Source organism: Centruroides vittatus, unplaced genomic scaffold, assembly GCF_030686945.1.
Source record: "Centruroides vittatus isolate TY-2023 unplaced genomic scaffold, ASM3068694v2 scaffold_435, whole genome shotgun sequence".
Lineage (NCBI taxonomy): Eukaryota > Metazoa > Arthropoda > Arachnida > Scorpiones > Buthidae > Centruroides > Centruroides vittatus.
In genome coordinates, this window is record NW_027122708.1 from 4,231,199 (window position 1) to 4,258,803 (window position 27,605).

Genomic DNA, 27,605 nt, shown 5'->3' on the forward strand with positions numbered 1-27,605 from the left:
CAGATTAGAGGGCAGAGAGATCGGGCAGAGCACAGCTTTGTATAAAACTCCGGGGCGTCCTCGGGCCTGCGGCAATCACCGCCTGGCTCGTGGTTCAGGTGCTCCTCCCGACTGGGACCGTCCGGGTCAGAGGTCATGGAAGAGCTGACGGAATTCGTATCGAAATCGTTCAATCCCGAACGCGGATTGACGTCTGTTAGCTCACCTTTGCCACACCTGTTATCGGCTTCGTCCAGAGGTGCTGCGGGTTCCAGATCACTTCATAGTGTGGTGGACAGACTGGCTGCTCCTCATCTTCTTTCCCCTAATCCACTTCGAGTCACCGGTTCGCCCGTCTCTTCACCTCTGGTATTGCCTCCTCGACCCCAAAGTGAGGATACGTCTTCTTCCGAAGGGACGGCTCTGGACAGACAGGAAGAGCGGCTGAGAGGTAGGTAGACAAGCACCTCCGCCTCTCTCCTAACTCTTTGCCATCATCCCTCGTCCCTTTTCTTTAAAATATCTTTAATCAGTCAGTTTATAAGTAAATTGAAATCGAATTTAGATTGTATTCACCTTCATTAATTTAATATGCTTAAATCGCGCTTTTGGTTAGGATATTCTACGCGAGTTGATAACATTAAGATGCAGTAAGATGAATATGGGCAGATGTATTTAGCAGAAGAGTAAAATACAACTGGCCAGCGGATTAGCAAATAAAACTTCATCCGGAGGTAATCGAGTGCAAACAGTTGATGCTCATCATCTCTGCAGTGATACAATTCAAACGCGACCATTCCGATTAGCTCCATATTCTTTTAATTCGGAAGTGAATCATCACTTCATCCGAAATAATTCAATAAATCTTCCGTCGTCCTAATTTCGCGCAAAACATTCGACGGGTTAAATTAAGGAAAGACGACAATCGTTAAGGTTTTATCGACGACTCGGCGATAAAAAGAACAAGAGGCGATTTATCGCTTGTGCCGTCACCAATCTGAAATTAAGTTATGGTTATAATGACAAAAGGAAGGTAGAGATGGAGTGGACAGCGAGAGAAGGCAAATATTTGCTCGCCAGACTTGTAAAAGAGAAAAACATCGGAACTAGCTTTGCCTATTTAAACATTAATTTTTAATAACCGAATTATTTATTCATTTCTGTCAAATTCCGGAGCGTAGTGAAGGAAACGCAAATATTCGCCCCTTTTAGCTACACAAGTAGCAAAGAGCGGCATGGAGAAAGTTACACCGAAAACTTCGCTGCGGTTTTAATCTGTCAGAAATAGTCTCACCTTGTTTTCTTTGTTTTTGCTTCGTCGACCCGAATTTTCGATGGACGAGAGAAAAATATCGGTAAACAAGAAGAGAAGTGATTTGCCTGAGAGAATGGGAGACGTCGGAGATTTGCCTTCAATTCTTACAAATTGAAGACAAGTTAAATGATGGTCCCTGCAGATTCGTCTGGTGCGAAAGCTGGGATTAATGCTGTGGAGACAGATTGGAAGGGGTCGGTATCGGCCATGAGGCTATCTGCATGCGCCGCAAAGATCGAGCGTCGCTGTGGAAATTATGTTACATTTGTCATCGGAATCGTTGTCTCCGGACCATTTTGAATCATTTCTATCCTTCAAACCATTTGACTTTTGCGTTTAGAGAAATTGGAAAATGCGTGTTCCCATTTAGACACGAAGAAAGAAGATCTATGTGTGTTGAGACATAACCGTTACATTTGCCTGAGTGCCGGCGACGTGTGTCACACCACATTTCCATTATGCACCAAAAAATTTCTCCCCCTCTTCTCTCCTAATGGAGCGGACGCTTCCGTTCCTCGGAACCTCTCGCAACGGGGAAACGGAATCGGGACGAGAGTGGCACAAATTCGGAAGGACACGATAGGGGAGAAGAGGAAGGGATGCGGAGAAAAGCCCCTTAACGCCGACCTGTTTCCTACCTCACCTGGTGGTGCTCCTGTCACAAGCAATTGGCCTAGGCCGGTCTCTAAGTGCCGCCAGTTGAAAGAATTAATAAGTGCTGTATGCAAACGTCCAAACGTCAGAGCGTCTGTCGGCAATTGGCGCAGGCAAGTTTTCTTTCAAACCGTTCTCGCTCGAGTTGGATATTCGACTCGGCTGCCAACCAGACTGATTATATTTACACTCTTTATTATCTAGGTAATATCATTAGGCACAGTTCCCGTCCGTCCTCTCCCGTTAGTGGCCGGCCACGCGTAAAAGACCTATTAGTTAATCTAATGTAATCTATTAGTTAATCTAATCCAACCGGCTTATGAAACATCTCCGCCGTTTTCTTCTTAGTACACACTCGCAATTACTTAAAACTTGCGTAATTAGCATGGCTAATTCTCAATGACCAGGGCACGCTTTCTGCAATCTTTTGGTTCGTTTTATTTCCTTACGCGGATTTATAACTCGTTCGTACACTTACTTAATATAGTATTAACGTAACAGATTTCGTACGATACAAGACATTCGGGAGGAGTGCCTCTCGGGCATTCGAACCCCGCATCGCCGCAGTAATTGGTCTCCACGTGCAAATCACGTGTAACTGGCAGGGTGCCAAGCAGTTGTCGTGTGACGATACGACGGCATAATTAGCACTTAACAGTCATACATATAAGTCATTATTAAGTGCTCTAAACCCAATTACTGAACAGTCAAAGATCCAAACTGCAGATGCCTGGGTACGACAAGCAATCCTGGCATGTTTGTTAAGGCGTGGCGTATTTTTGCTTCCCGTCGGGTGATTAAAAGCGTGGCCATTTGCCAACCTGCCGACTGATTAACATAAAGAGATGTCGTTTATTGCATAGATTAATACAAACAGCTAATACGCCGATGGCCGATGAGTAGGCTACTTTCCACTCTGGGAAAATCCGGGCCATTTTTAATATCACTCTTAATTCCATTAAAGTGCCATTTTTTCTTACTTTTATATTTTTCCGTATTTTAATTTTTAAAAAATTGTGTAATTGAGATACAAGAGTGAAACTAAGTAGTAATGGATAATTCTTGACGCTTCTCGTTCGGTGTTATAGTCATTTCGACCAGTAGGGTTTATATCTTACTGATGAGGTCTAAACCTTACTTATAAGATCTATAGAACACGTCACAAAGAAAACAATAAAAAAATGTTTATTTTATTTACACTTTATGTACTTTAATGAATTATTTGTATGGGCATTCTTCTGCAAACATTTTACTGCTTTGGATAAGTCGTAACAGTCTTTGATTGTATCAAGCAAATTAAAAAACGAAACGATTTCGATGTACTCGATAATTTACGCTCATTTCCTCGCCAATTATGATTCTAGAAATGATTAAAACTCGGTCGAATCGACAACGTCACTATATAACAATTAAGTTTTCATTCTGTACTCGATCTTTAACATTTCTCAAGATGGACGACCGACCGACACTCGGAGAAGAAAAGTGACATTATTCAAGTTACGCTTCCATTTTCTAGAAATAAACTAATCACGGTCGGCAATTATGAGACGGATAAATCCATTCCATAATTACTCGCAACAAATTGGCTGATCCCGCCAAAAATCGCCCCATTACCGACATAAAAACATATTACACGACAGCCATTAGACTTAATAGAATTACGTATCTATGATAAAATTTACGTACCTGAATAACCCAGCCTAGAATATTTATGTTTCCCGAATGAGGTTTTGAATAATTGAAGACGAATAAATTATTGCTACTTTTTTTTTTTTATCGATATTTACAGGGTTGGATTATCGAATTTAAGTTGTGCGATGCGCTCGAAAGAATTTAAATGTTTATTAAACCGACGAATTTGAAAAACAGATTTTAGCGTTGCTTTTTTATTACCGGAGTGGAGATCAGTAAAATCAAATATGCTAGAATGACTTTAATAGCAGTTTTAGAGGTTCTTCCGAATAAAATATATGTTCGAAAAGTAAAGATAAAAAGATGCGCATTCAGACTAAGAATAATATTTCAGGAAAAATTGACTGTTCAATAAAACATATTTTTAAAAATCTGGATGAAATTTCGAGTTGAAAAGGCAAAGACACGCTACAGCAACTCGAACCGCTGTTATGTATCCCGAAAATAAAAGGAAAAAAAAATCGATAAAAATATACAAAGCATATTTTCTGTATCTGTAAGTAAATCAACCGGACATTGGCCGGCCATTAGTAAACACAGTCCTTAGAGCATGATGGGCCACCGCTATCCATAAAACAGCAGCCTAATCAGATGATGTCAGTGGTCGCAGTCCCTGCCTCTTCCCTTCCATGATGGGGAGAGACTTCCAGACCAGTGGACGAACGCTCGGTAAAAAAACGATATTTGTTGCCACTGTGACACGTGTCACGTGATTCGATTCATCCCATGTCCAACGTTACGACGTCTCTAACTGCATCGCTTCTCTTGCATTTAGGCCTATAGCGACTATTAAAAAATCTTTTGACGATCTATTGCGTTTTATATCTTTAGCCTTTAACAAACAACCGTCCAGGGCTTCTTCTTATTTGAAAAATAATCAAATTTTCGCTTTTCAATTTCATTATCTGATGTTTAATTAACTTTTCTCTTCGACTATTAATTTATTAATCGTTTTATATACAAACAATATGAAATCCTTCGTGACTATCAATTCGCTTCCGGAATTTTTGTAATTTAAAAGGCCTCGGCTCTGTTTACAATTGATATTTTTATTCCGCTACATTTTAAATATATATTTCTGTATTTGATATAATAATAATTGTGCTTTACGCGCTATGGCTTTGTATTAGATTAAATAAGCTTAAATTAATTTTCTTTCCAGCCAGGTTTTATTTAGAACTTTCTAAGTTCTTTTAAAACCTTAAAATTTATTATAGAATTTTATTCGGTTAAAATGGTATCGGCGTATCTTAAACCATCACAACTATTGCAATATTATTATTTAGAAACAGTTAATGTATATATATAATTTGATAATCTTAAAAAATAATAAATAAAATGTATTAAATGAATTAATTCTTAAGTACAAACTGAAGTTTAGCTTAAAGGAACAATTAGAATTACACTTCTCTAACTTCATATACAAGCCCTTAGACGATTATCTTCTAGAATCTAAAGACCGAATCTTTCTCTTAATTTAAGAGAAGTTTTTACTAAATATTTTGCTTTTTTAGGTATGTTTATATCTAAAGAAAATCGATATAACTTTAATATATAAGCAATTTAGTTCGTTACAGGGTATAGGCCTACACGTTTAATTCTTTTATCAGAATTTCTGATAGTATTTGTTGTTTATTTCAATATTAAATATATCTTATTGCATTTTTAATCTTTCTATTTTTCTAATATAATCATCTTTGTAAGAACAGTCAAAGAATTTTACACTTGTTAATATAAAATGTCTAAGAGTTCGATATAACGCGCTTCTATTTTATTCTATAATCAAAAATTATGTAAGTTACAATAGTTTTTTAATTGAAAAATAAATAAATTGCAATTTAGTGTATAATATTTTTATACAAATTTGAAACAGGTAGGATATTTCGAACGTGACAATTCGAAACTTCGAGTCGCCGGATTGAAATTGAGCTTTAATAAATACTAGATCTACACCAATTACGAGCAATTGGCTTTTTAATAATAAATAGTATCATTCTGATCAACATTATTTTATTTGTTTGCGCATAAAAAAACAATTAAATAATAATTATTTTGTTTATTCGAATGAAAGAGCCAAAGTATCTTTTGCTCTTCCATAAAAATAATTCCACTTATTTGATAATTATACTCTTCCGCTTGTTTCAAGAAGCCCAAGTTATTATTTTATACTCGGATTATCCTCAAATCGAATTTTCTCATTAATTTTTTCTACGTATCAACTCAAATTAAACTTCTTCGTTCTTCAATTGCTCCCCTTTCGCTATAAAGACTCATTTAGAAGATTTTTATTTATTCATTCCTTCGTAACCGCTAGGCTATATCTCCAACGCCTTCCAGATTCTAATATATTAAAAATTATACAATCAAATTTTCAATTATAGATAAACAGACTAGTCTTAAGGGCTTCTGACTACTTCCATTGTATGTAATAATTTGCCTAGAGGAAAACTCAGGCCTTCGCTCTTCTATCGTTAGTTCGTGCATTAAGTTTATCGACGTATACACAAACTCTATTCTGAGTTTATATTAACTAATTTTATTCGTTGTTTTTCTGTATTTTTTTCACGCTTACCGATAATATGCTTTCTCGGTGTTCCAGGACAGGTAATTTTTCCTTCTTAGATTTCATTTTTCCAAAATATCCTTTCAGGAAAGCATTAAATATCCAGCAAATCTTATTAATTAAATTTTGAATATTTAATAAAGAATCTGTATAACGCTACGAAAGCATTCGGAATTTACTAGAAAATTAAATAAAAAATCTTAATTAAGTGATGTTTAACAACACGAATAACCATAAAAAAAAGTACTTGCATTATTTGGATGAAGTAAATCCTGAGGAAAAATATTTGTTAAATGACTTGTGATGTTATTTTCCACGTAATTGACTCTGAAGATGACATCGGAGTTATGAAAGTCGGATTAGATCGTTTCGATGGAAGTTTGCTATTTTGTTATTGTCTATCGATCCCTCTCTCGTCACCTAGATGATGGCATTAATTATTACTTATTCTCGATATATAGACAGACTGGAAAACGAAAACAACGTTTATTACACCATTAGGAGAAAGTGAGAGATCAGACAAACAATATCTACAGCCAACAAACGAAAAATCTGTATTTCGACCACCCAAAATTTTACGATATTTGCGCTGCTAGGTATACAAAACTTTATTATTAAAATTTCAGAAATCGTAGGTTTCTATGGCGAAAATTTTTTGCCATATAAACTTATATTATAAATATAGGCCCTATATACTGTATTTGTTATGCCCTACATACGGGCCCTATATATTTTTAATGTATACGAGTCCTGAGATTAAATATGTTTATCCACGACAAAAATTGTTCTTAGTCACACCAGTAATGTGATAAAAATAAATGTATTGATACTAATTTTAAGATAAAAATTTAAAAAATTTGTAACTTAGGCTGCATTTTGATTTAATCTTTATGAATGTTTAGCAATTTCTCCGGGAATAAAATGAAACGTAAATCTTAAAACTCGTATTTTACCTTAACTTACCACGATTTTCCATATCCATCAGGCATTCGTATTGATTTATTGCACAAATTAAATCCGTAAAGGTGTGCCTTATGCAAATTTCACATTCCAGAATAAACTGCAGTAGACACAAACATCAATCTATCATAATACATTTGAAAACTGTTTTAATACTGCTAAGTTAGAGATGGAAATGTAATAAATATTAAGCTAAAATTAAATTTAAAGGGAAAAAATTTGAAAGTACACTTTAAAAAGTCCTAAATTTATATAAAAATTAATTTATAGGTGAATTTTTTTCGTGGAAGTCTCGTATTCTCGAATGAGTAGTTTGTTAAGGTTTTGATTATATACAGATGTGTTAGATCTCACGTATCAAAAGGGTCAAATTAAGCAATGGATAATTTTAGCTCGCAGAAAAATTGCCCAGTAATAAAGAAATAAATATCAATTTGTTTAATCATAACTTTGCATAATTGAACAAATTCGAAATGTTTGCTTATCAACGTGAACAATTATCAGTAACATAATCTAGTAGCAGATAAACGTGTTCGATACGTTAATATAACGGAGGAAAAAGCTGAATTTAGATTAAATTTCTCACGTTGCAGGTTATTTATCACAGGAATCGGGAAAAAAAAGCATAATTCGGACAGTTTCTATTTAAACTGCATCATAAATCTAAATGTGACAGATCTGCAAACTCGAATAAATTGGAACGATATGGCAGGGGCGTTCCATTCATAGGTCTACAACTGAGTGCCAAAAATCATTCCGGCACAATGAACACAACGAGCACATGACAGATATGATAAAGCAAAGATGTGACACTTCAGCCATCCCGTTTTAAAATCAAACCATATTTTTAAATCGAATTATTCACGCTCCAGCAAATTATATTCTAGCACCAAAACACCTTTAGTAAGCATACGATTTAGGGGTAACCCGACCATCAGTCTTTTAAAAAAATGGTGGATGGAAAAGGTCGCCGTTTTAAAATAAAGTAGCAAATAAATTTTAGAATAAAATCCGGCATCCAGACGAAAATAGTTTATTAATTTAATTTTATTTGGAGTTGGCATCGAATTATATCATTAGTTTGCCATGTAAGGATAGCTTAGAGTAAGAAGACTTTCTGCATTATGCATATACCGTGAGTATATATAAAGCGAAAGAATTGTATTAAAGCGTGATTTTAATTTCTCGCCGTTTCATTAAACTTCATTAACATTTCATTTTAATTAGGAAAAGTTAATTGAATCTAACGAGTGGAAATTAGCAGTAATCTGCGACTCACTCGCATTGATTTCTTTAGTAGTGGCTCCAGGTTGTATCCTTCTTCTTTTTACTGCTAATTATATCAATTAGTGCCATTAGGACACGTTTAGTCTGTGTTTTGCCCGTGACAGCGATAGCTAATCAGATGAATTCCAAGAAGAACCGTTTTGTTGACAAAATAGCAAATTTTTAATAAATGTTAATCTAATCTCGGACAATAATTTTGCGCAATTTATTAAAGTACAGTAACTGTTGGAGCCGCGACGGAAGATTTAATGGCGCTTGGCATTTTTCTGGCTTAAATTCGTCAACAAAATTATTTCTAGACTTAAAATAATTAGCTGGAAATTATGAAGAGTTAAAGTAATTTGCATTTTGTAACGTAACTGTTTTAATCCCTCGGGTGGTTGTGTTTTTTTTCCTTCAAGCTGGCGCAATTAGCCAGCTTGTTTAGTAATTTCTCTTTTTAAAATTTTTAAATGAGTGTAAATTATGTTCGAAATTTTGTAGTTTGAACCGGTAATTGCTTAGATATAATTAATTTATTATTGAAAAGATGATGGACAGAATAATCTAATCAAACAAGCCGTGTTACGTGATTATTACACTTCAGCATTTGCAATTATAATTAGCGATTTGGCCAATTAACTCGTTGGGCAATTAATAAAGTTAATTAAGGTGAAAGAACAAAACGCCGAGCATTTAAATTAATTAGGAGGTGTCGTTGGTGCAAAAATCGGTGCGAAGCAGACGAAAGAAAAAATAAAGACGTTCTCTTAGCACCCTGTTGGTACGGGATATCAACTAGTTGATGGAGAAGCTCGCGATGGGTCTTTAATGTCAATCCGATAGGGCGGAAGTTAGAAGGCGCCGGCCATTTTAGCAAATTTAAAGAAACATAAAAAGAATTTTGGCCATTTGGACCTCGACCTTTACTAGAAATGCCGCAGAATCCGAGAGGTACAGTACTAGCCAGTTCGGAGTCGCACGCTCGCATTTGGCATTTCCCAGTTTTCCCCTAAGCCGCATCACCCATCTCGGTGCGGCTCATCAAAATTGTATGCATCTAATCCGATTAACCTTCAAACTTTGAGCATGTTACACCAATTCCGGGATAAAATTTTTGGCGCCCCTGGCATGTTGTAATTTATGGGAGTTGGCACGTGGCGGGACAACGACTGGTGCAACTCGCAGTTTGCCAACAGACGTGAGAGGTCGGCGTACGTGACAGGCCGTATCGGGTCAGCCCGAATGACTGCAGCTACGGCTTTGCAGCCGAGGATGGCTGCAAGGCGAGAGAAAATGTCGGTTAGCGGGCATCTCTCGCTACTCGCCATCATTTGTCATCTGTATCCCGACTCCGTGATGCGGTCGGGAAATTTGCAAAATCACCAAGTTTTATTGCTCCCGAGAGTCGCTGCAGCAAGTGCCGCTTGTTCGATAATGGCTACTGCTACACGGCGCTAATATCGTTTCGGTCCGAGCATAATCTCGTTCCTACCTGATAATAACTGTAGCCGCAAATTTTACTTATTCCGCGCTCCTTTTCTAACCGTCTTAACCGCCATTGTGCGGGGTTATCTCTATATAAAGTCGCTTGTAACCAGATTTATTAGGTTTCGCAGCGACTTAGCCAGATTGCAAATTACAGTCATTTCGCCTGATGGTAGTTAGCGCACCTGCGATCGCTAGTCACTTCTGATTTGGCATCGCTGCGCTAAAATCCAGGTTGAATCTGGTCTCCCAATCGAATTAAGCTCCTCCAATGACAAACGATGCCTCTCTTCCGCCCGCCATTGGCCGCCTGACCAAGAATGTCACGTCTCTTCTTATTTTCTAATGCAATTATTCTGTCTGGCCCGGGGAGACAGAAAAATGTCTACCACCCTGGCGACTATCCATTAACTGACTTACGCGCGATCTCGCGCCACGCTCACGCGCGCATCTCACCTGGACGAATCGTCTTTCGGCTCGGCAATAGCAAAAATTTTCTCCTGCTTGAATTATTGATGAATCTCTCGACGTCGAACTTGGGAAATAAATGGTTTCAATTTTAAGAAGTGTAATCTAATAAGAATCTATTACGAATGCTTCTTTGCCTCTCACCCCACAAAACACCAATAAGGATCATCTAGATATTACCCTTTTCTTACGCGTTATAAAGACGACAATTATGGATCTGATTATAAATAAATATTTGATGTATTAGCCCGAATACATTCCACGAGAGAACAAATATGGCACTTTGTATACACCTCGCTATTAGGCTAACTATTATAACTGGTATTTATTTGGTAAGAAATCGAAGAATATGCCTAAAAATAGCGGTCAAATCTACAGAAAATCTGCTTCTAAAAGAGAATAAAAACGTTCTAAAATTTTGCAGTTATCGATAATAAAACCTAGAATTCAATTATGTATTATTTAGTACGAATTGCATTTCTCTTCTGTAAATTAAAGTAAACAGTCGTTGAGAAACCGCCATTTAATTTCTTTTTATTTTTAAAAGTAATCAAGCTTTTCGACTAATTTTTTCGAAGTAGAAATGTATTTTATCTTAATAATAATTTATTTTTAGTAGAATTTTAATAACATTTGTTTTTTCCATTAAAAATCGAACTTAAATTTAATTAAAATTAAGTTTAATTCGAAGAAAAATGTAGATTGATTACATTAAGATTGGCATTCAGATTATTTAATATAATATTTACAAATAGACGTAGAACATAAATAAAAATTCGTATTTGCACTATAACTTCTTGCATATTATAATAATTTAAAATTTTATTACTTAATAACTTAAAAGTGAAATGTAAAAATAGACAATCATTTTCAGGGAAATTGTTATGCACGGTGATAAATGTGGGATTATTTCAAGTGTAGACACACACAAAAAAGAGATTTTATGCAGAATTTACAGTTCACCTTAAAATCCCGTCAACGTAATGAAATACACCTATAAAAGTTTATGTTATGAGTATAAATTTAAATCGAAAATCCTTAAAATTATGTAAGAATTTTCGATTTAGTTGCGTAAAACTTGATTAGATCCGTCGATAAAGCTGTTTTATTTGTATTTAATTCTATATGTATATAACGAAATAATATAAACGAAGCTTATTATGCTTTAAAAAATTTGTGTTTGTTTTTTTTCAGTGTGTTCGAGTTCTCCCAGTCTAGTTCCAGCCGCCGCTTCTACTCCAGATTCCGATTCTCAAGCCGAAGTCAAAGCAGAAACTTCCACATCAGAAGAGGCAGAAACGAGGAAGGAAGAAAGAAAAGAGCAATGTGCTTTAGGTGACAATGGGCATCAGCCCAAAGTGAAACAGAGGAGATCCAGGACTAATTTCACACTGGAACAATTAAACGAATTGGAGAGATTATTCGACGAGACGCATTACCCGGACGCTTTTATGCGCGAAGAACTGTCGCAACGGTTGGGTTTATCCGAAGCGCGTGTACAGGTAAGCATTTCCATTTATCTCCTATTCTTTTTCTTTTTGGCTCGCCCGGAAGAATGCGCAGAATAGGGAAATAAAGGTGTCGAAGCATGGAGGCGACGTTAGTCCGGTCAGAGACGAGACAGTCATTAGCCACGCGCAGGGCGATATGCGGCCTGTCAGCGCCCATCGCTTGTCGATCAGTGTGTAATTCGATGGTTGACGATAGATAATGTCCAGCAGCCCGAGACCTTAATCTCATTACCGGCACTTCCGATGGATAGTCGCTCTAACTCGGCTTGATATATCCCGCAGCGCGACTGGCACGAGGCTGCTGGATGCCATTCCTATAGCGACGCGCGAGCGCATCCCGACTGACAAATTAAAAGTTTTAATACATTAGGGAGAGAAAGAGACGACGTCTTCTTGCACCCAAATCGGAAATGACGTTTCTGCCAACAAACCAAGGCGAATTTCATTGAACTTGGCTACTTCCGGTTTCCGAAAAGCAGCATTTTTTTTTTTTTTTTTTTTTTTTTTGAAGAATTTGGAAGGATAATTGTATTGTTCTGGAGTGTAATCGGTTGGGTGTTAATGCCAATTTATCGAGGAATGGTAACTCGATTAAGAACTCAATTACAATGGACTGGGCACTGTAACTGAGGAATGGCAAAGGTGACCGATGGGTGTAAGGCGCTACATACGCGTCGCATCCGTTCGGTGTCGGGTGGATACGTCCGACTGATGGATGACCCGCGGAGGATGAAATATCGTCTTTGGTCGGATCGACCAATGGCGGCTCTGTCGACGTATGGTGCGTGACAAACGCTATCCAATAGGAGAGCGGACCGTCTCCGGCGCCACCTAGCCAATCAATCGGACTCGAGTAGATAGAAGAAAAGTCGGGGTGGTCGGGAGGCGAAAAACGAGAGAAAAGTGTAAAAACTGCAACAAAGTAATTGTATAGCAAAGTGGAGAAGTTCCTCTCCAATCGAGTGGAGTTGCGAAAACTGTCAATCGGTCGAGCATCCATCAACCGGAATTGATGTTCTGCCCTTACGAAAAGAAGTTATTAAGTTTGTGGAGCGAAACAGACACAATTATTCTCTGACGCGTTTACGAATTTGGGTAAAAATCGACGAGGAATATACTTTTTTATCGTCTCCTTTTCGTTAATGTCGCCGACGTCACGGCCGCAACCGAGGGCCATTTGTGACAGGCGATTGGTCCGGCGAACTCCTTGGCTAACCGACTGGAATCCGCCTTCCCAGATTTTTGAATCTTGAAAAATGACTCGACTCATTCGCCTCTGTAAACGGGAAAACATGTAAAGGACCAGTGATTTCGACTAACAAATAGCATTCTTATCTTCCCGTAATTAATAGAAAATTCGCCTTAAAATTTCAAATTTTTGCTCCAAATTAGTTAAGAACTTAAATTATATTTTAATTTTTTTATAGAATTAAACAAAACATGAAAATTGAGCGTGCTATTCGAATGACATTCATCTATGCACTGTGCTGTACAGTAGGTGTTCGAAAATCGATCGCCCCTCTAATCTTATAGGATATAACTTATGATTTAATTTATGTTATAGAATGCTAGGGAAGACTTTATGATAAGAATAGAAGAAACAATTTCAAAAAGTAAACGCAATGCCCCGAAGTATAGGCCTAAACATTAATGGAAAAGACAGGCGAAACAATAAGTATCGGATTTGGCATTGAAGAGAGGAAATGTAGGTCAGTTTTGATTACTGAATCTTTCCGTCTTGGAGAAAAAAAGTGCCATAAAACTTTAAAGGTGATTTAAATCTAAGATTCGACGCCTGTAAGTCCGATTCGAAACAAATTTTGGAAATCCGCTTGTGGAAAATGCGTGGTGACTTCGTCTTTCCGGTGTTTTTTCTTATTACGATCAGAACGACTTTATCCGGGTCCAAAGTCATCTTAAATCAGAGATTTTTCGTGTAAGAAGGTTAAGAGACCATTTCTTATATTAAATAGTTTGTTTCTGTCTCCTATGCAATCACTTTATTGTCTCTTTGGCCATTCCGATTATTTCTGTCTTTTACCACAATTTATTGTCGTATTGCCATACCTCGTCTCTGTCAGAATTGTAAGAAACGTATTAAATGTCTTCCAAACTACAAAAAAATAAACTTTTTTTTTTACCTTTCAAATGATCTATAAACTTTTTTCTATTGACATTAATTACCTTATCGCTCGAAGAATCGCTGGCCAACTCTAATTTTTATAAATTAATCTGGATTATATTACATAATTAAACTCAATAATCTTAATATTTATACGTTTGAGGTGCCACTGGTTTATTTTTGGATGCCGCAAGCGATTGATTGTCTTTCTTATTCAAGTGTTGCAAATGGCTGATACAAAAACGCTTCGTGTTGATTCAAGAAAATTCTCTCTTATTTGGTTTTTTGGAAAATTAAAGAATGTTTAATTTTAATTTCCACCTTTTTTCCTCCTTTTTCGTTCTTTATTTTTAATTATATAAGAACATAATTTATATTTAAAAAGGGTTAAAATACACGTATTTAGCTTAGGCTAAGTAGCATTCTTCATGCTATGCGTCATATTCATTCTGTAGATAGAAGCATTAAGGTTGAGGTCTGATCTTTGAACTGTTCGAAAAGGGAATGGTTGTTAGTGGAGGATGAGCAGCAGAGAAGAGATAAGTGGAGTGGGTGATCGCTCACACTGACTGATGGTGAAAGAATAGAGGGCTAATAACACTTATTGGATTTAGAATCTGCTTTCATTTTTAAGGATTCATCGAGCCGTGGTTGATAAACTATAAAATAAAAAGATAATCCCCAATCTTAAAATAGATTTCTTTTTTTGTCTTTAATATATTTCAAAAATCGAAGAAATAACTGTTTACATTTGTACATTACAGCACAATACGAAAGAATATTCTTTTTCGGGTTTATTTTTACATTATTTATTTTCATATTCCCCGAAAGGAAACGATCGATAATTTAGTTTAGAGGTAGATGGGATGAAATATTAACGAAGTTGTAACGACGAGATACAAATCGCTCACGTAAATTAATGCTAAGTAATAGCCAGATAATCGTTAGATTAAAAGTAAATACTTTAGTTAATACTTCAAGAAAAATTAAAGATAGTGTATAAAATTTATTACTAGGCCTACATTTCGTAATGGGTCTAATTTACTAAAAATAACTTTGTAAGTGTAAGAAGTATTTTAAATATTTTATTCGTTTTTTAAATAATATAATAAAAATAAATAAATACAATTTCTATTATTTTTAAGCTAACAATAATAAAATTACTGATTTTATTTATAAAGGAAGTCGCATTTTTATTTAATGATTCGATACAAACAAATAAAAGAAAATTCAAAAAGAATCTCGACGGGGGTCCTGTACAGTATTAATTTCATTTATTAAACTGCTTTCAAACTGACAGTTACGTTGAGAAAATTAAAGTAAAAGTAAATAGGCCAGCTACAAAATTTATTAGATGACAAAAGAGCATTTATTTTGAATGATTAACTCTATAATTAACTATTTGATAGTAACTTGTTTTTCCAATAACAATCCAACTTTAACGACGCTTTTCTAATTACTTTTCTTGTTCAGTAACCAGTAGAGTAATCTCTAGAAAAATATACATTTTTAAATAAGACGTATTATAGGTCTTGATAATAATTCTAATTTAAATGTTGTCCTTAACTAATGGAATCGAAATATCGAAAATTCTAGGCGTTAGAAATCTTAATTCAGTCATTCAAATGTTATATATGACTCTAATTTTGTATCGCGGGGATATTCTTTCTAATTTAGGAAAAATCGATAATTCGATCAGAAGATACTTCAACAACCTTCGGTATCTTACAAGCGCTAAAGCGAATTTTCTGTTTTACGTCTTGCGTAAAACAGAAGACGAACGGAAAAGAATAATTAGTACAAAAAACTGCTATCGGCGGCGCTCCGGTAGACAGATTATGTTTAAATAAATAGTTTGTTTTTCTCGTTGTAATGGGAAAGACGAATATCTCTTGAGTAGGCGGAGTTAAACGAACTTAATTATTTCAGGTGAGACGGGCATCCGGCGGATACCTATGGGGATGGGCGAACAATGACGTAGGAGAAGGAGGCAGAGCGGCTTCACGTGGCATTTATCAATTAAGCAGTCAGTATCGGAGGAAACTAGAGATGGGACGCGACATTAGAGGCGGGCAAGCGGCCAGCAAGCTTAGCGTTGGTGGCAATCAGTCGGCGCTCGGCTAACTTGGCCTGGCAAGCCGATTAAGCCGGGCTCTTACCCTGATTAAATCCTTGTTTCCGTAATGTTCCTTTTATATGAGGTGAACCTTTTCATTTAGTGGACTTAATTGGTCCTGGACGCCGGCTTGGCTCGGACCCCAACCCCCCACTTCGGGCTGGTATCGCGGGACGCTTCCCGAAAACGAGGACAGTCGGAACGTTCATCAAGCCCGCTACCCTAAAATACGCCATATAATCTGGCAAATGGTCGGATGTGATAGAAGAGACGATTTATTTACAGGCTCATAATAATAACGCCCGCTCGGACACGGGTTTTATATATATATCTTCCTTCTATTGTCTAGCACCTTCCCGAATTCCTAGCCGAATAAATAAGGCATTTATTATACATTTGTAGCGGTATAACAGTAATCCGGAATATATATAGACTACGCGGGAAGAAGAGGCGCTGGTTGATAGCGAAAAAATGTATTGTTGTTATTAAACGGGGGAAGAAGCGGGAAAGGAAAGACAAAAGCGGATTATTGAATTAGGACGGAGGATACACTGCAACCTTTTTAATTAAGCCCGCGTCGGGCGTGTGGCCGCATTTTCACACGACATTTACTGTAGAGTTTCCACCAATGGTTCTTCAGGCCACGCCTTCGTGGACGCTGTTTAACGGGTGCGAGCTCGTCCTGATTTCAACCGGTAATATCATTAGGACAGTGGGAAGAGAGCCCTGAGGGGGGACGCGGGATAGGGAATTCGATTAAAAGCTGACTCTCTACCGTCGGCCGCGTCACAAAGAGCTAGGGATTTACATAATGCCCGTCTAAACGCGACTCCTGCAATCTATTCATTACTAAATTGCCGTTTAACAAGATTGAATTTATCAGTAATAAGTGGCCGAGCTAATGTAATCATGGTGATGAAAAGAAAACCCTCGGATCTCTTCGGCCTCATTAAATCCCAGAGAAGATAAAAGCATGATTAATAGCTAGAAGTGTCTAGCGTAATAAAAGAGCTCCTTTGAGCCTACTTTGTGCTAGATGCGCCGTCAAATATATCCTCTCGGCTCCGTTGGTCATCAGCACTCCGGGGGTGGTCCTAGTCTGTTTCCACTTACAAGACAAACAAGATATTGTTGGCTGAGATGGCGCATTTTCCTTAAACTTATTAGCCCGAGGCGCACTCCACTTTTTATCAATTTAAAACGAATAATTCGATGATAAAGCGCTTGCTCCAAAGGAACCTCCAAGTTTGTTCTTGTCGTTCGCTACCGCCATTTGTTCTTCCGATCACTAACTTCGTTTCAAACACAAGAAGTGCCAATAATATAAGTCATAATAGCTTCTAAGCCATGTCCTAAAATGCCAAACCGACTTCCCGTTTTTATTTTAACTTATATAAACTCGTAAACCTAACGCTTTAGGGGGAAGCCTAGACCAGAAAAATGTATTATCCAGATTTATTTATTCTCCGTAAATTTATAAAAAGCATACAACATTTTCTGTTTTAATCTACTATCTATCGCTCTATCTTGATAATAAGCAATCATTTCTTAATCTTATTCTGATTCTATTGGATACAGGATAACTTATTCAGTGAGATGAGTTCAACTTTTCAAATTCGACTTGTTAATCAGTTACGCGCGGTTGTGATCGGAATAATCTCCTCTTCCGCGCGTAAATGATAAATTTCTGGGCGTAACTAATGAAGAAATGGCCTAAATTTTGGCCACAATATCAAACTTTTCAATATGTAATAATAGAATTTGCTAATAACTTCTCGTTAAATATTATTTTAACGTTTTTAAATGCCTTATGAAGCTTGGAATCAATTTCGAACTTAATTAGCATTAAAAATATTTATAGAAATTTTATCGATTTAATGTTAGATTAATGTTTAATTTTAGGAGAAATTAATTGATATGAACTGAAAATCCAAAAGTAATTAATTAATTTTTCAACTTGATAAATAATATATCTATAAACTTTTTAATTAAAATTAAACGAATTTAGCTTCAGGAAATATATCAGTTTACGCTAAAACTTTTTATCACTAATAGTAAATACTGTATATAATACCTTTAAACTATGTTACTATTATTCTGCAATCAACTTAATGATTTTAAAATAAATAATAAGAGAAAATATATAAATTATAATTAATACTTGTATATTTTATAAGTTAAAAATATAATTGAATTCTATTATAAGGATACAGTTTACCTTCTAAATCAATTTTAATATGATTTAAAATCTTGTTAAAGGCTATCGTTTGAGTGTCTTATTTTCAGCCCTTTAGAAATTCTTTCGAGCTTTTAGGTTCAACACTTTCTTAAAAGAGAGTAACCTAAATGAATAACTACATTTTGAAAGTGACCACTCGCACTCGCCACCGTCACTCCCGGTCTTCTTTTGTATATTAACTTGTATGTTATTCACCTTTTAAAGGCTTTTTTCATTAAAACGACTGATTTTATTTCACATTTTCTCTAGATTTTTCCACCCGTTACTCTCTTAATTAGTTTATAATTGCGATTGTCCGTAACCTACTTTGTAAAATATGCTACATTATTGTACAGGTATGGTACAACTACTGTACTGTACAGTATACAAGATACGAAATAAATAATAAAAATATACATTAAAATGGATAAAAAGTAATTAATACCCCATTATTTCTAAATTTTCTTACAAATATAGAATTAATTAGTTTAGTTAATAGCGTAAAATCTTACCGTAAAAGTTGTAGATTGTGTGTTGCCTTTCGCTTAAATGATATAAAAAGATAAAGAAGATTTTAAAGTCGATTAGCAATTTTAAAAAGCCAAAAAGTTGATTATAAATGTTTTAGACTGCATAAAGAGCAAATTATGGTAATTTTTATTTACCTGTTTTATTATGTATGAAATTTCTTGTAGGCTATTTGTAAATTAAAATTAACTTAATACATTATTCAATTAAGAAGTTTTTAACTTATTTACATTATTTTGTATTTTTTTGTTTTCCCCCCTTCAAACTTTCAATTTATTTTAATTTTCTTTAAATTGGCCGTTTAAAGACAAGAAAGTTTCGTTTTCTTTTCGAAGATTTGGTATAGAGAAAGTCGAATTGTAAATAAACATTATTGGAATAGTTATGGTTGTTCTTTGGAACTTCAAATAACTTATTCAATAATTTAGCATAACCGAGATTTTGTAATTTAATACGAAAAAAACTTTATTCAAATTGAGTCGTTGGGAAAATTTTTCTTGAAAGTCAAGATGTTAACCTTAGCGAGTTTTAGATTTCAAATCGAATTTAAAATTTCGTCTGATGAATTTGGATAGATGATATCTTTAACGGAATTTCAGAATTTCTTTGGTTGTAAGCCTAAGGCAAAATTAAATTAAAATTATGCGTATTCCAATGTAAATACTTTTAAATATTCACAGTTTTGTTTGGGAATCGATTCGCGCGTATCCAAAGACAAAGAAAGGATTTACCTTAAAGTAGGAAGTATTTTTTAAACATCCGAGCAGCAATCTTAAATATGAATTCAACAAAAATTGTTCTGTTTCCTTCTTTACGTTCCGTTCATTTCTTTCGCAAATAATTATTTTCTTCTTCCATCACTTCACTGCCAATAAAATAAATAATGCCATTCGAATTTAGTTATGATCTAACTTCTATCTTTAATTTCTTTAGGAGAAAAAAATACTGAGCATTTATAAATTCGAATTAATGCAATTAAATGAAGTATCAGCTTATTAATTGTCATCGATAACGTTCGGAAACAAAGTAGCCAACAGCCTTACTATTTTCTACCACCGGAAAATTACTATTGGGATTCGAACCAACATGGATTAATTCCTTGGAGATGGGCCTTGCAGGATCTTTACTTAATGTGTATCAGGAAGAGATATTTCACCTTCGAGTCACATAGATCAATCAAAAGGAAATTCCGGAATATTTTATGCTTCAAAATGATTAGGAAAATGAATAGTTGGATTGATCCGCATTGGCTTAATATGCCCTAAACTGCGCGTTTTTAAATCGGATCAATAACATTTCTTGGATCAATTTGTCTTCTATATCTATGTTTTTTGGTTAATAAGATTTAATAAATTAACTAAAAGGTAGAATTTATTATTATAAATAATAATTTATATGATCGTAATTCAAAGTTCAATAGAATTAGAACTCGAATTAAATATTTAGTTAGGTATAAGTTGCTTTGAAAAATAATTTATATTATATAATTTTGATTTTATATCTTGATATTACGTAGATAAACTTTTAATATAGCCTATATAACCCACAGGATGGCAGAAAGTTTTACAGATGAATTGAATTTTTTGAGATTTTTAACGATTTTTCGAACACGATGGAATTAAAATTTCATTCAAACTTTGTCGTGGTATAGCTACTAATCAAAACTAAGTTATCTTCCGAACATCTTCATTAAATGAAAATAAAGGATATTTAAAAAGTACAGTAGGATATTTGAATACGTAGGATAGCTACCGATTTTATGGTAGGATATGTAAAAGCATTGAAATGATTTCCGAAACTTCTCTCTTAGAATCGAATGGAAACAAAAAGTTTCATCTTTATTCCTCAATCTGCTCATCAAACTCTTTAACATAAGAATTTCCTGGAAATAAAAAAAATTAGTAAGAAAATTAAATTAATTGTCTCCTCTGCCAAATTATTTTTAATTAAACAAAACCGGGATGAACAAGATCCGAAGCAAGAATTGCGAATTCAATCAGTTCTTTGTTTTAGCAATATTCATTAAAGAATTAGCTTTCAGCGTGACTAGAAGCTTCTTTTCTTTCTCTTAAGGATTTAGACAGGATTTCCAACATTCTTTTTCCATTGTATTAATTTATTTTCTTGGTGATTAATAACATTTTTAATTAATTGCTTTCTCTTATTCCTCTTTTAATATTATAAAGTTAAAAGATTAGGAATAAGAAATGAAGTGTCCTTTCGGGATTTTCTCATTTTGAGACCTTTTCCTTTCTAAAATTAAACAAAACAGCTTAAGGATGTGTCCTAATGGGATTATATTGCTGATCGCTTTAACTAAAAATATAAAATGGCTTCAGTTAGTTTAAATAAATTCCTTTTTATTTAATAGACCTAACTTACAAGAATTAGATTTATTTATTTCACTTTAATAACTTAATATTTAAAAATTATTATTATTTTCAGTCAGAATAAAGGCTATTAAATCTTAACTAAAACAAATCCTTTATAAAATGTAATTAAATTCTGACTTATTTTTCTTTAAGGTGACCGTAATGTAAACGATAAACATATAAAAGCAATATAAAATTATTAAGTATATAAATATGGAAGGAAGAATGAAAAGTAAACTTAAAACTGAGGAAACAAATTATTTACGATAGATTTAAATTGTTAATTCTCTATATCAATCGAAAATATCACATTTATTCAGAATTAAAAAGTAAAAGGTTCAAAATTTTGCGTTTTATATTGTGTATTGTGTTTGTGATGTAAGTTAATCGCCGTAATAATTGCAATTATAGTATAATTTCTTATTTCATTTAGAGACGTCATACATAACGTCCTCGTTAATTTGACGTACGACGTGCACTTCCTTCCTTCACTTATAAAACAAAATGAATATTAAATTGCTGAGTGGTTTATGTACAGTATATATCTATAATATAGTATATATTGTAATATGTTTTAGGGGCTTTCTGTATTGTCGAAGTCAAATATTAATATAGGAATTTAATTAACCGTCAAGTTCGGATAAAATGCACTTTTAGCTTGTTTTGAAATGTCAAATCGGGATAAGAAACACCCATAATAATCATTTATTGATCTTCAAATGATATATATATTAAATATGTGTTTCGAATTTACTTTAGATTCCAAATTATCGTGTTTGGATCCACATTGAGTCCACTGAATTTTCTCTACACTAGTATACAATACAATAGTAAGTTATTTCACATTCAAATTATATATAGAGGGGAACGTTGCCTAAAATGACACACTCTAAGGAAAATGTAAAAAACAAAATTATTTTCTTAGGTAAGAGGCTTAATGATATTTAATATTGCACTGAATAATACAAAAAAATAATACTAATAACAAGAGATGTATATATATATATATAGATTTGGCTTTGATTTAAGGCGATCGTTAAGGCGATTAAGGCTATGTATCTAATAACAAGAATTGAAAAATTCAGACTGTTTTTTAAGTAACAGGTGTTTCAAAAAATAACAATACTGTTTTATTTTACCCTAGTTTCTAGGTTAAAATAATATACCTAAATCATTTATTTACTTTTGCATAAATCTCATATAAAATTGTTTTTTTTTTTCTCTCGGTGAAGCCTGCATGGTCCCACAAAGAACATTTCTTACATTTAAGCCATGTTTCTTCAGATTCAAAACCACTGTATTTCGTTCCATATCCGTCTCTCGTATTTTCCCACCATAATCTAAAGTAACTAATTATTAAATCTCCTAAAAGTCACAACTACTCGGTATCATTACATAAAATAGCTTGTAACTTCGACATTTAATCAAGCAGCTATCTCATTTTATCTTCAATGAATAATAATAATAATAATAATATAACATAATCTGCAGAGATAGTGGGATAGTTTGTTTTTATTCATAAAGAAGATTACTTATATTTGAAAGAATTAAGTCTTACATATCCAACAGCATAGTGATAAATTCAAACGTATTTTATAGGGTTTTTTAAATGTAACCAGTGTACCGTTTTACCCCAGTATTGCATTTTAGGCCAGCTTTTCCCATATAAACATGCGCGCACACAATATTTAGGCCTTCGAGTATATAATAAATATAACGGCACAATAACTAAATATATGACTAAATAACAAAACTAATCGATTAAAGAATAAATTAGGATTGCAAATATTTATCCACAGCGTGTAGAAAATTCTAATGGCGTTCTATTAAATTTTTTAAAAAAAAGCTTTATACACAAGGTAGTCTTGATTTGAAACTAGATCTCAAATTAATAGTCCTACGTTTCAGCTAATTTTTGATATATTCTTTACTGGAATTCTGTTCATGCGTATACCTTCAACTATTCCCTGCTTAATCACAAAATTCGGTTCTTCTCATTAATTCGTTGAATAAGTTAATACGCCAATCAACTCGCAGGTATGCCTATAATTTATTAAAGCCGAACAGCCTAAATTTGTGATAAAACCAGACGTTCGTTTACTATTACGCATTGCATAGAATATATTACCCAGTGTTTATTAAGTTAAATTTATTGGCAAATCCATAAATTATTCTAATGAATTGTCATAAATTTTGCATTTTTTATACCTCGTTAAATCATTCTACCACTTCATTAACCGGTAACGACCAGTTTTTCCAAGTAGAAATTATGGTCGTTCGGCGAGATTCATTCGGAAATTATCGAGTAATCCCAGATAATTTATCACGACTCATATCATCATTAACCCAAAAAAATGGCAGATATCCTTTAGTAAAGCGCATCTTGATAACGAAGAAGGGGGGAGAAGAATTCTCAACGTGATAAGAATCACCATGACTTCCTCCACTTTGCTATTTATGAGTTGTATTCGTTTTCTCTCGGCACTGATTCGATATTAGAAAATTCCCGCGACTAATGAACAGCTTTTTATGGAAACTGATTCTAATTAAGCAAAGATGTTTTAATTATTCTTCCTATTAAAGACCATTATCTTCATTCGTTGGTAACTTTATGGAGACATAAGCACGTATGTGCCATTTCCATTTGGTAACGAAGACACATTACAGAATAATGGCGTACAGAACTTGCAATTTGAAATTTAAATGTCCCAAATTGAAAGTTCTGTCATTTTAATGCATAGCCGAAGCTAATTATCGTCAGATAAGATTGAACGTCCATCGAACTTCGTATAATTACCAGCGTTAAAGGCCTTTATCTTAATTAGTCGCCCGTCTCTTTCGAGTTTTTCTCGGTGTAAACTAAACTTTGAAAAGGACTTTTAATATAAATTTAACAATATATTCATTTCGCATTACAGTATTTATAATCAATCTAAACGTTAAAAAAAGAAGAAAAACGAAATAGTTTTGTTTCTATTAAGAAACATTAAACTTACCTTAACCATTGATTAACAAGAAATTTGTAATAGACTACATTTTTCTTTAAAGCCTAGCTTACAGTTCATTAATTACATATTTAAACATTACCGCCTTTTGAGGATAATGGGAAGGTTACCATTTTTGAGTAAATAAGACAGAGATCATTTTTTAAACTTTCCTAATATAGAGAAAAAATAGAGAAGAGATCCTCGTTTTTTAAAATCTTCTTTTCTTCTTTTCTTTCCATTAGGTATGGTTTCAAAACAGAAGAGCAAAATGTCGGAAGCACGAAAGTCAGATGCAAAAAAGTAAGTTGCATTTTTTTTCTTTACAACTTTTAGTACTTAGTTTTGCCGCTAGGGTTCGGATTATCGATAAAATTTTTAAGTCCTTTTCTTTAATGCATGTCACTTATGTAAATTAAAGAGCAATTGAGACTCGAGCCTTTTTTCCCCCTTTTTTTCCCTTCGTTCCTCTTGGCGACGGTAATGGGAAATGAGCGTACATATGACGTTTTTGTCCTCTGTCATTTTTTTCTCTCTACATTCGATAGACGAATGAAACGCCTAATTTTTCAAGTTCCATTTGACACGGCATGATTTAGACCCAAGACATTTTGTCTCTCTCCATTTAGCTGATGACAAATGTCGAGCCCTCCGCCCAGATCGGTGTTACGAGTTGTTCTTATCAGGAGGAAAAAAAAAAGATAAAAAAAAAGTCGCTAAGTTTTATTTCCAAATAGACTGTTTCAATATTTTTTTTTTTTTTTTTTTTTTTGAAATAATGGATTTGGCCCACTCTGTCGATGATCCAGTTATAATTAATAGCACTTCAGCTACAGTTAAGATAAGTGTTTAATTCTTGTCGAAGAAGAAAAAAGAGTATAAAAATCATTTGGCTAGTTCCATTATAAACTTACCTAATATAACGAAAGTGCTTAAAATCAAAGTAAAAAAATTATTGTTTTTTATTTTTTATCTCTATTTTATTGTTTATTTCGGAATACAGAATGTAAAATTGGCTCAGAAATTATTCAAAATTAAGTTTTCGTAACATAAAAAGTGATAAAATATGTTAAGAAACACTTGAAACAACAGCGCTTTAAATCTTCTAATAGGCAGGCCTAAGAATGGAAATATTTTAGTTTAAAATGTTGTAATTTAATAACTTTTAAATCATTATTTTAAAAATGGAACTCTTTTATATTGTTTAATATAAATTTATATTAAATGCTGACGTGAGAATTATAAAAATGCACGAATTTATTATCTCGTTCCGACGGACTGAAAAGTATTGCTAAACTTATATTACTTGTTTTAATATGCATTATGCAACATTTTAAGTATAAAATTATCTTTTAAATTTAAATTAATTAAATCAATTTTTATGACGTTTTAAAATATAAGTTAATAGACATTTTCAGGTCTATCTCCTTTAGACACCATCCGAAAAGCACGAACAATTTAACTAAATTAAGAATTCGTTCGCCTCGAATTTCACAATATTTATTAAATAAGTAGGACGGCAAACAAGTAGGGTTGCACTAAAAAAAAGGGGCCTACAGCTACCCGAAAGAGGCTTGAATTCGGACCCTCCGGTTATAAGTGATATAATTTTAAACTGTTACTTTACACATCCTTAACTTATGCATACCGACTTGCTTCGTCTGTCCCTCGATTTAGCGTTAGAGATTTATGAGAAGTGTCACCAAAACGTGCCAAAAATTGTATTTAAATCGAAAGTATACATCAATTAAACCGCGACGTTACATCGAATGTACTGTATTAAAATGGCGTAATTTACCAAGTCGTTGTTTAAACTCGCTGCTTGTTCCAAAACCGATTGGAGGATAAAAATTACAGAGCGGAGAAAGGAAAATACAAAAGGAATTTGAACTTTTAACAAAATTTAAAATATTTCGTAAGGTTATTTCGTCTTTGGAAGTAATTCAAACGCCGTTTCCGGGCGGCTCGATATTAATCGAATTGCTTTAGATAATAAAGTTACAAAATTCTCTCAGCTTTTAAAAACGATTAAATTATCTAAAATTTTGGTAGTAGTAGTATATCCATTTAAGTATTTTACGGAAGGAAAAAGTTAATCACGTGGATTGTTAAGCGATTACAGCAAATATCGACTTCAGAAGGAGTGTGCGGTTGTTTACAGAGCCCAGAAACGGTCTTAAGTGTCTCGGATAGGGACACTGCACTCATTCATCTTCATTGTATCCATCACCCTATCAATTGCGTTAACAACGGCATCCCCGCCGCTGTCAATCCCGTTGCTGGAGCCTCTGCTAGACTGCCACCAGATGGCACTTCATATCGATGAAAAATTACCAAATAAAAGCGGAAATTAAGTTTTGCTCCTTAATTTAGATCCCGCGCTTGATGCTTGATCGATGTCGAGCGGCATGAATGCTATTGATCCGATCGATCCTTTTGTTTTTCTTTTTTTTTCCAGACCTGATGATGGCGGCCAGCACCCCGATCGAGTCTTCTCGCATCGCACCTTACATCAACGTCAGCAGTGCCGTGGCCCGACTTCCGCAGGATCGCTATCTGGTGCCCACCACCCATTACTTGCCTTACGCCGATCCGGCCTTTTTGGCAGCGGCCCAGCACTATTCGGCCGCGGCCGCAGCGGCCGCCGCACACGCACCCCATCCACACACCAGTTTCTTGTTTTATCCTACTCCCACCCACCCCTTCAGCCTGTCTGCCCTGATGGCAGCGGAACGACTCAACAATAAAAATTCCAGCATAGCAGATCTTCGACTCAAGGCTCAGAAACATACCGCCGCTCTGGGACTCTAGTCTATCGTCTTCGAGGTTTGAAAGTGCACCCCCGAGTTTTGGCTGAGAAACTATTAACGAACGCCACCTCGCCAAAAAATAAGAAAGAGAATAAATAAATAAATAAAATAATTTTCTCAATATCGGGAATACCAGGCCGAAAATTTCGTAGATGCACTCTATGAGACGCTGTTTTTCATCCCTGTTTTCGTTATTCATCCTACGACTTTTGCAGCAGATGACGTCTATAAAGTTGTATTCCAAAAGTTTGTGGAGAAGTTATTTTTATGGATCAAACAACTAGACATAAACTAGAGAGCTGGCACCAATCTTTTTGGATATAAAAAAAAAAAAATATATTTAAAAAAGCGTAGATTATCTTCTGTTCGGAACACACTCGAATACGTAGACTTTTACATTATGCCATATAAAGAAATCCAAGCTGATCGGTCAAAAAAACAGAAAAAAAAGTGTAGCCGGAAAGTAGATATGGCTCGAATCTGCACGACTTAACCTATTTTTCGGTTACAGAATTTTATGTTTGTGAATATTTAAATTGAAACAATAAAAATAAAATTT

At 34.5% G+C, this 27,605-nt stretch overlaps 1 protein-coding gene across 1 annotated transcript; it reads left to right on the forward strand.

The window, feature by feature from the left end:
• Positions 1-27,605, forward strand: LOC136988971 (short stature homeobox protein 2-like). The gene is made up of 4 exons (XM_067286987.1): positions 1-430; positions 11,580-11,887; positions 24,482-24,539; positions 26,695-27,605. The coding sequence occupies exons 1-4, from the start codon at positions 136-138 to the stop codon at positions 27,045-27,047; spliced, it is 1,014 nt and encodes a 337-aa protein (XP_067143088.1). The 5' UTR covers positions 1-135; the 3' UTR covers positions 27,048-27,605.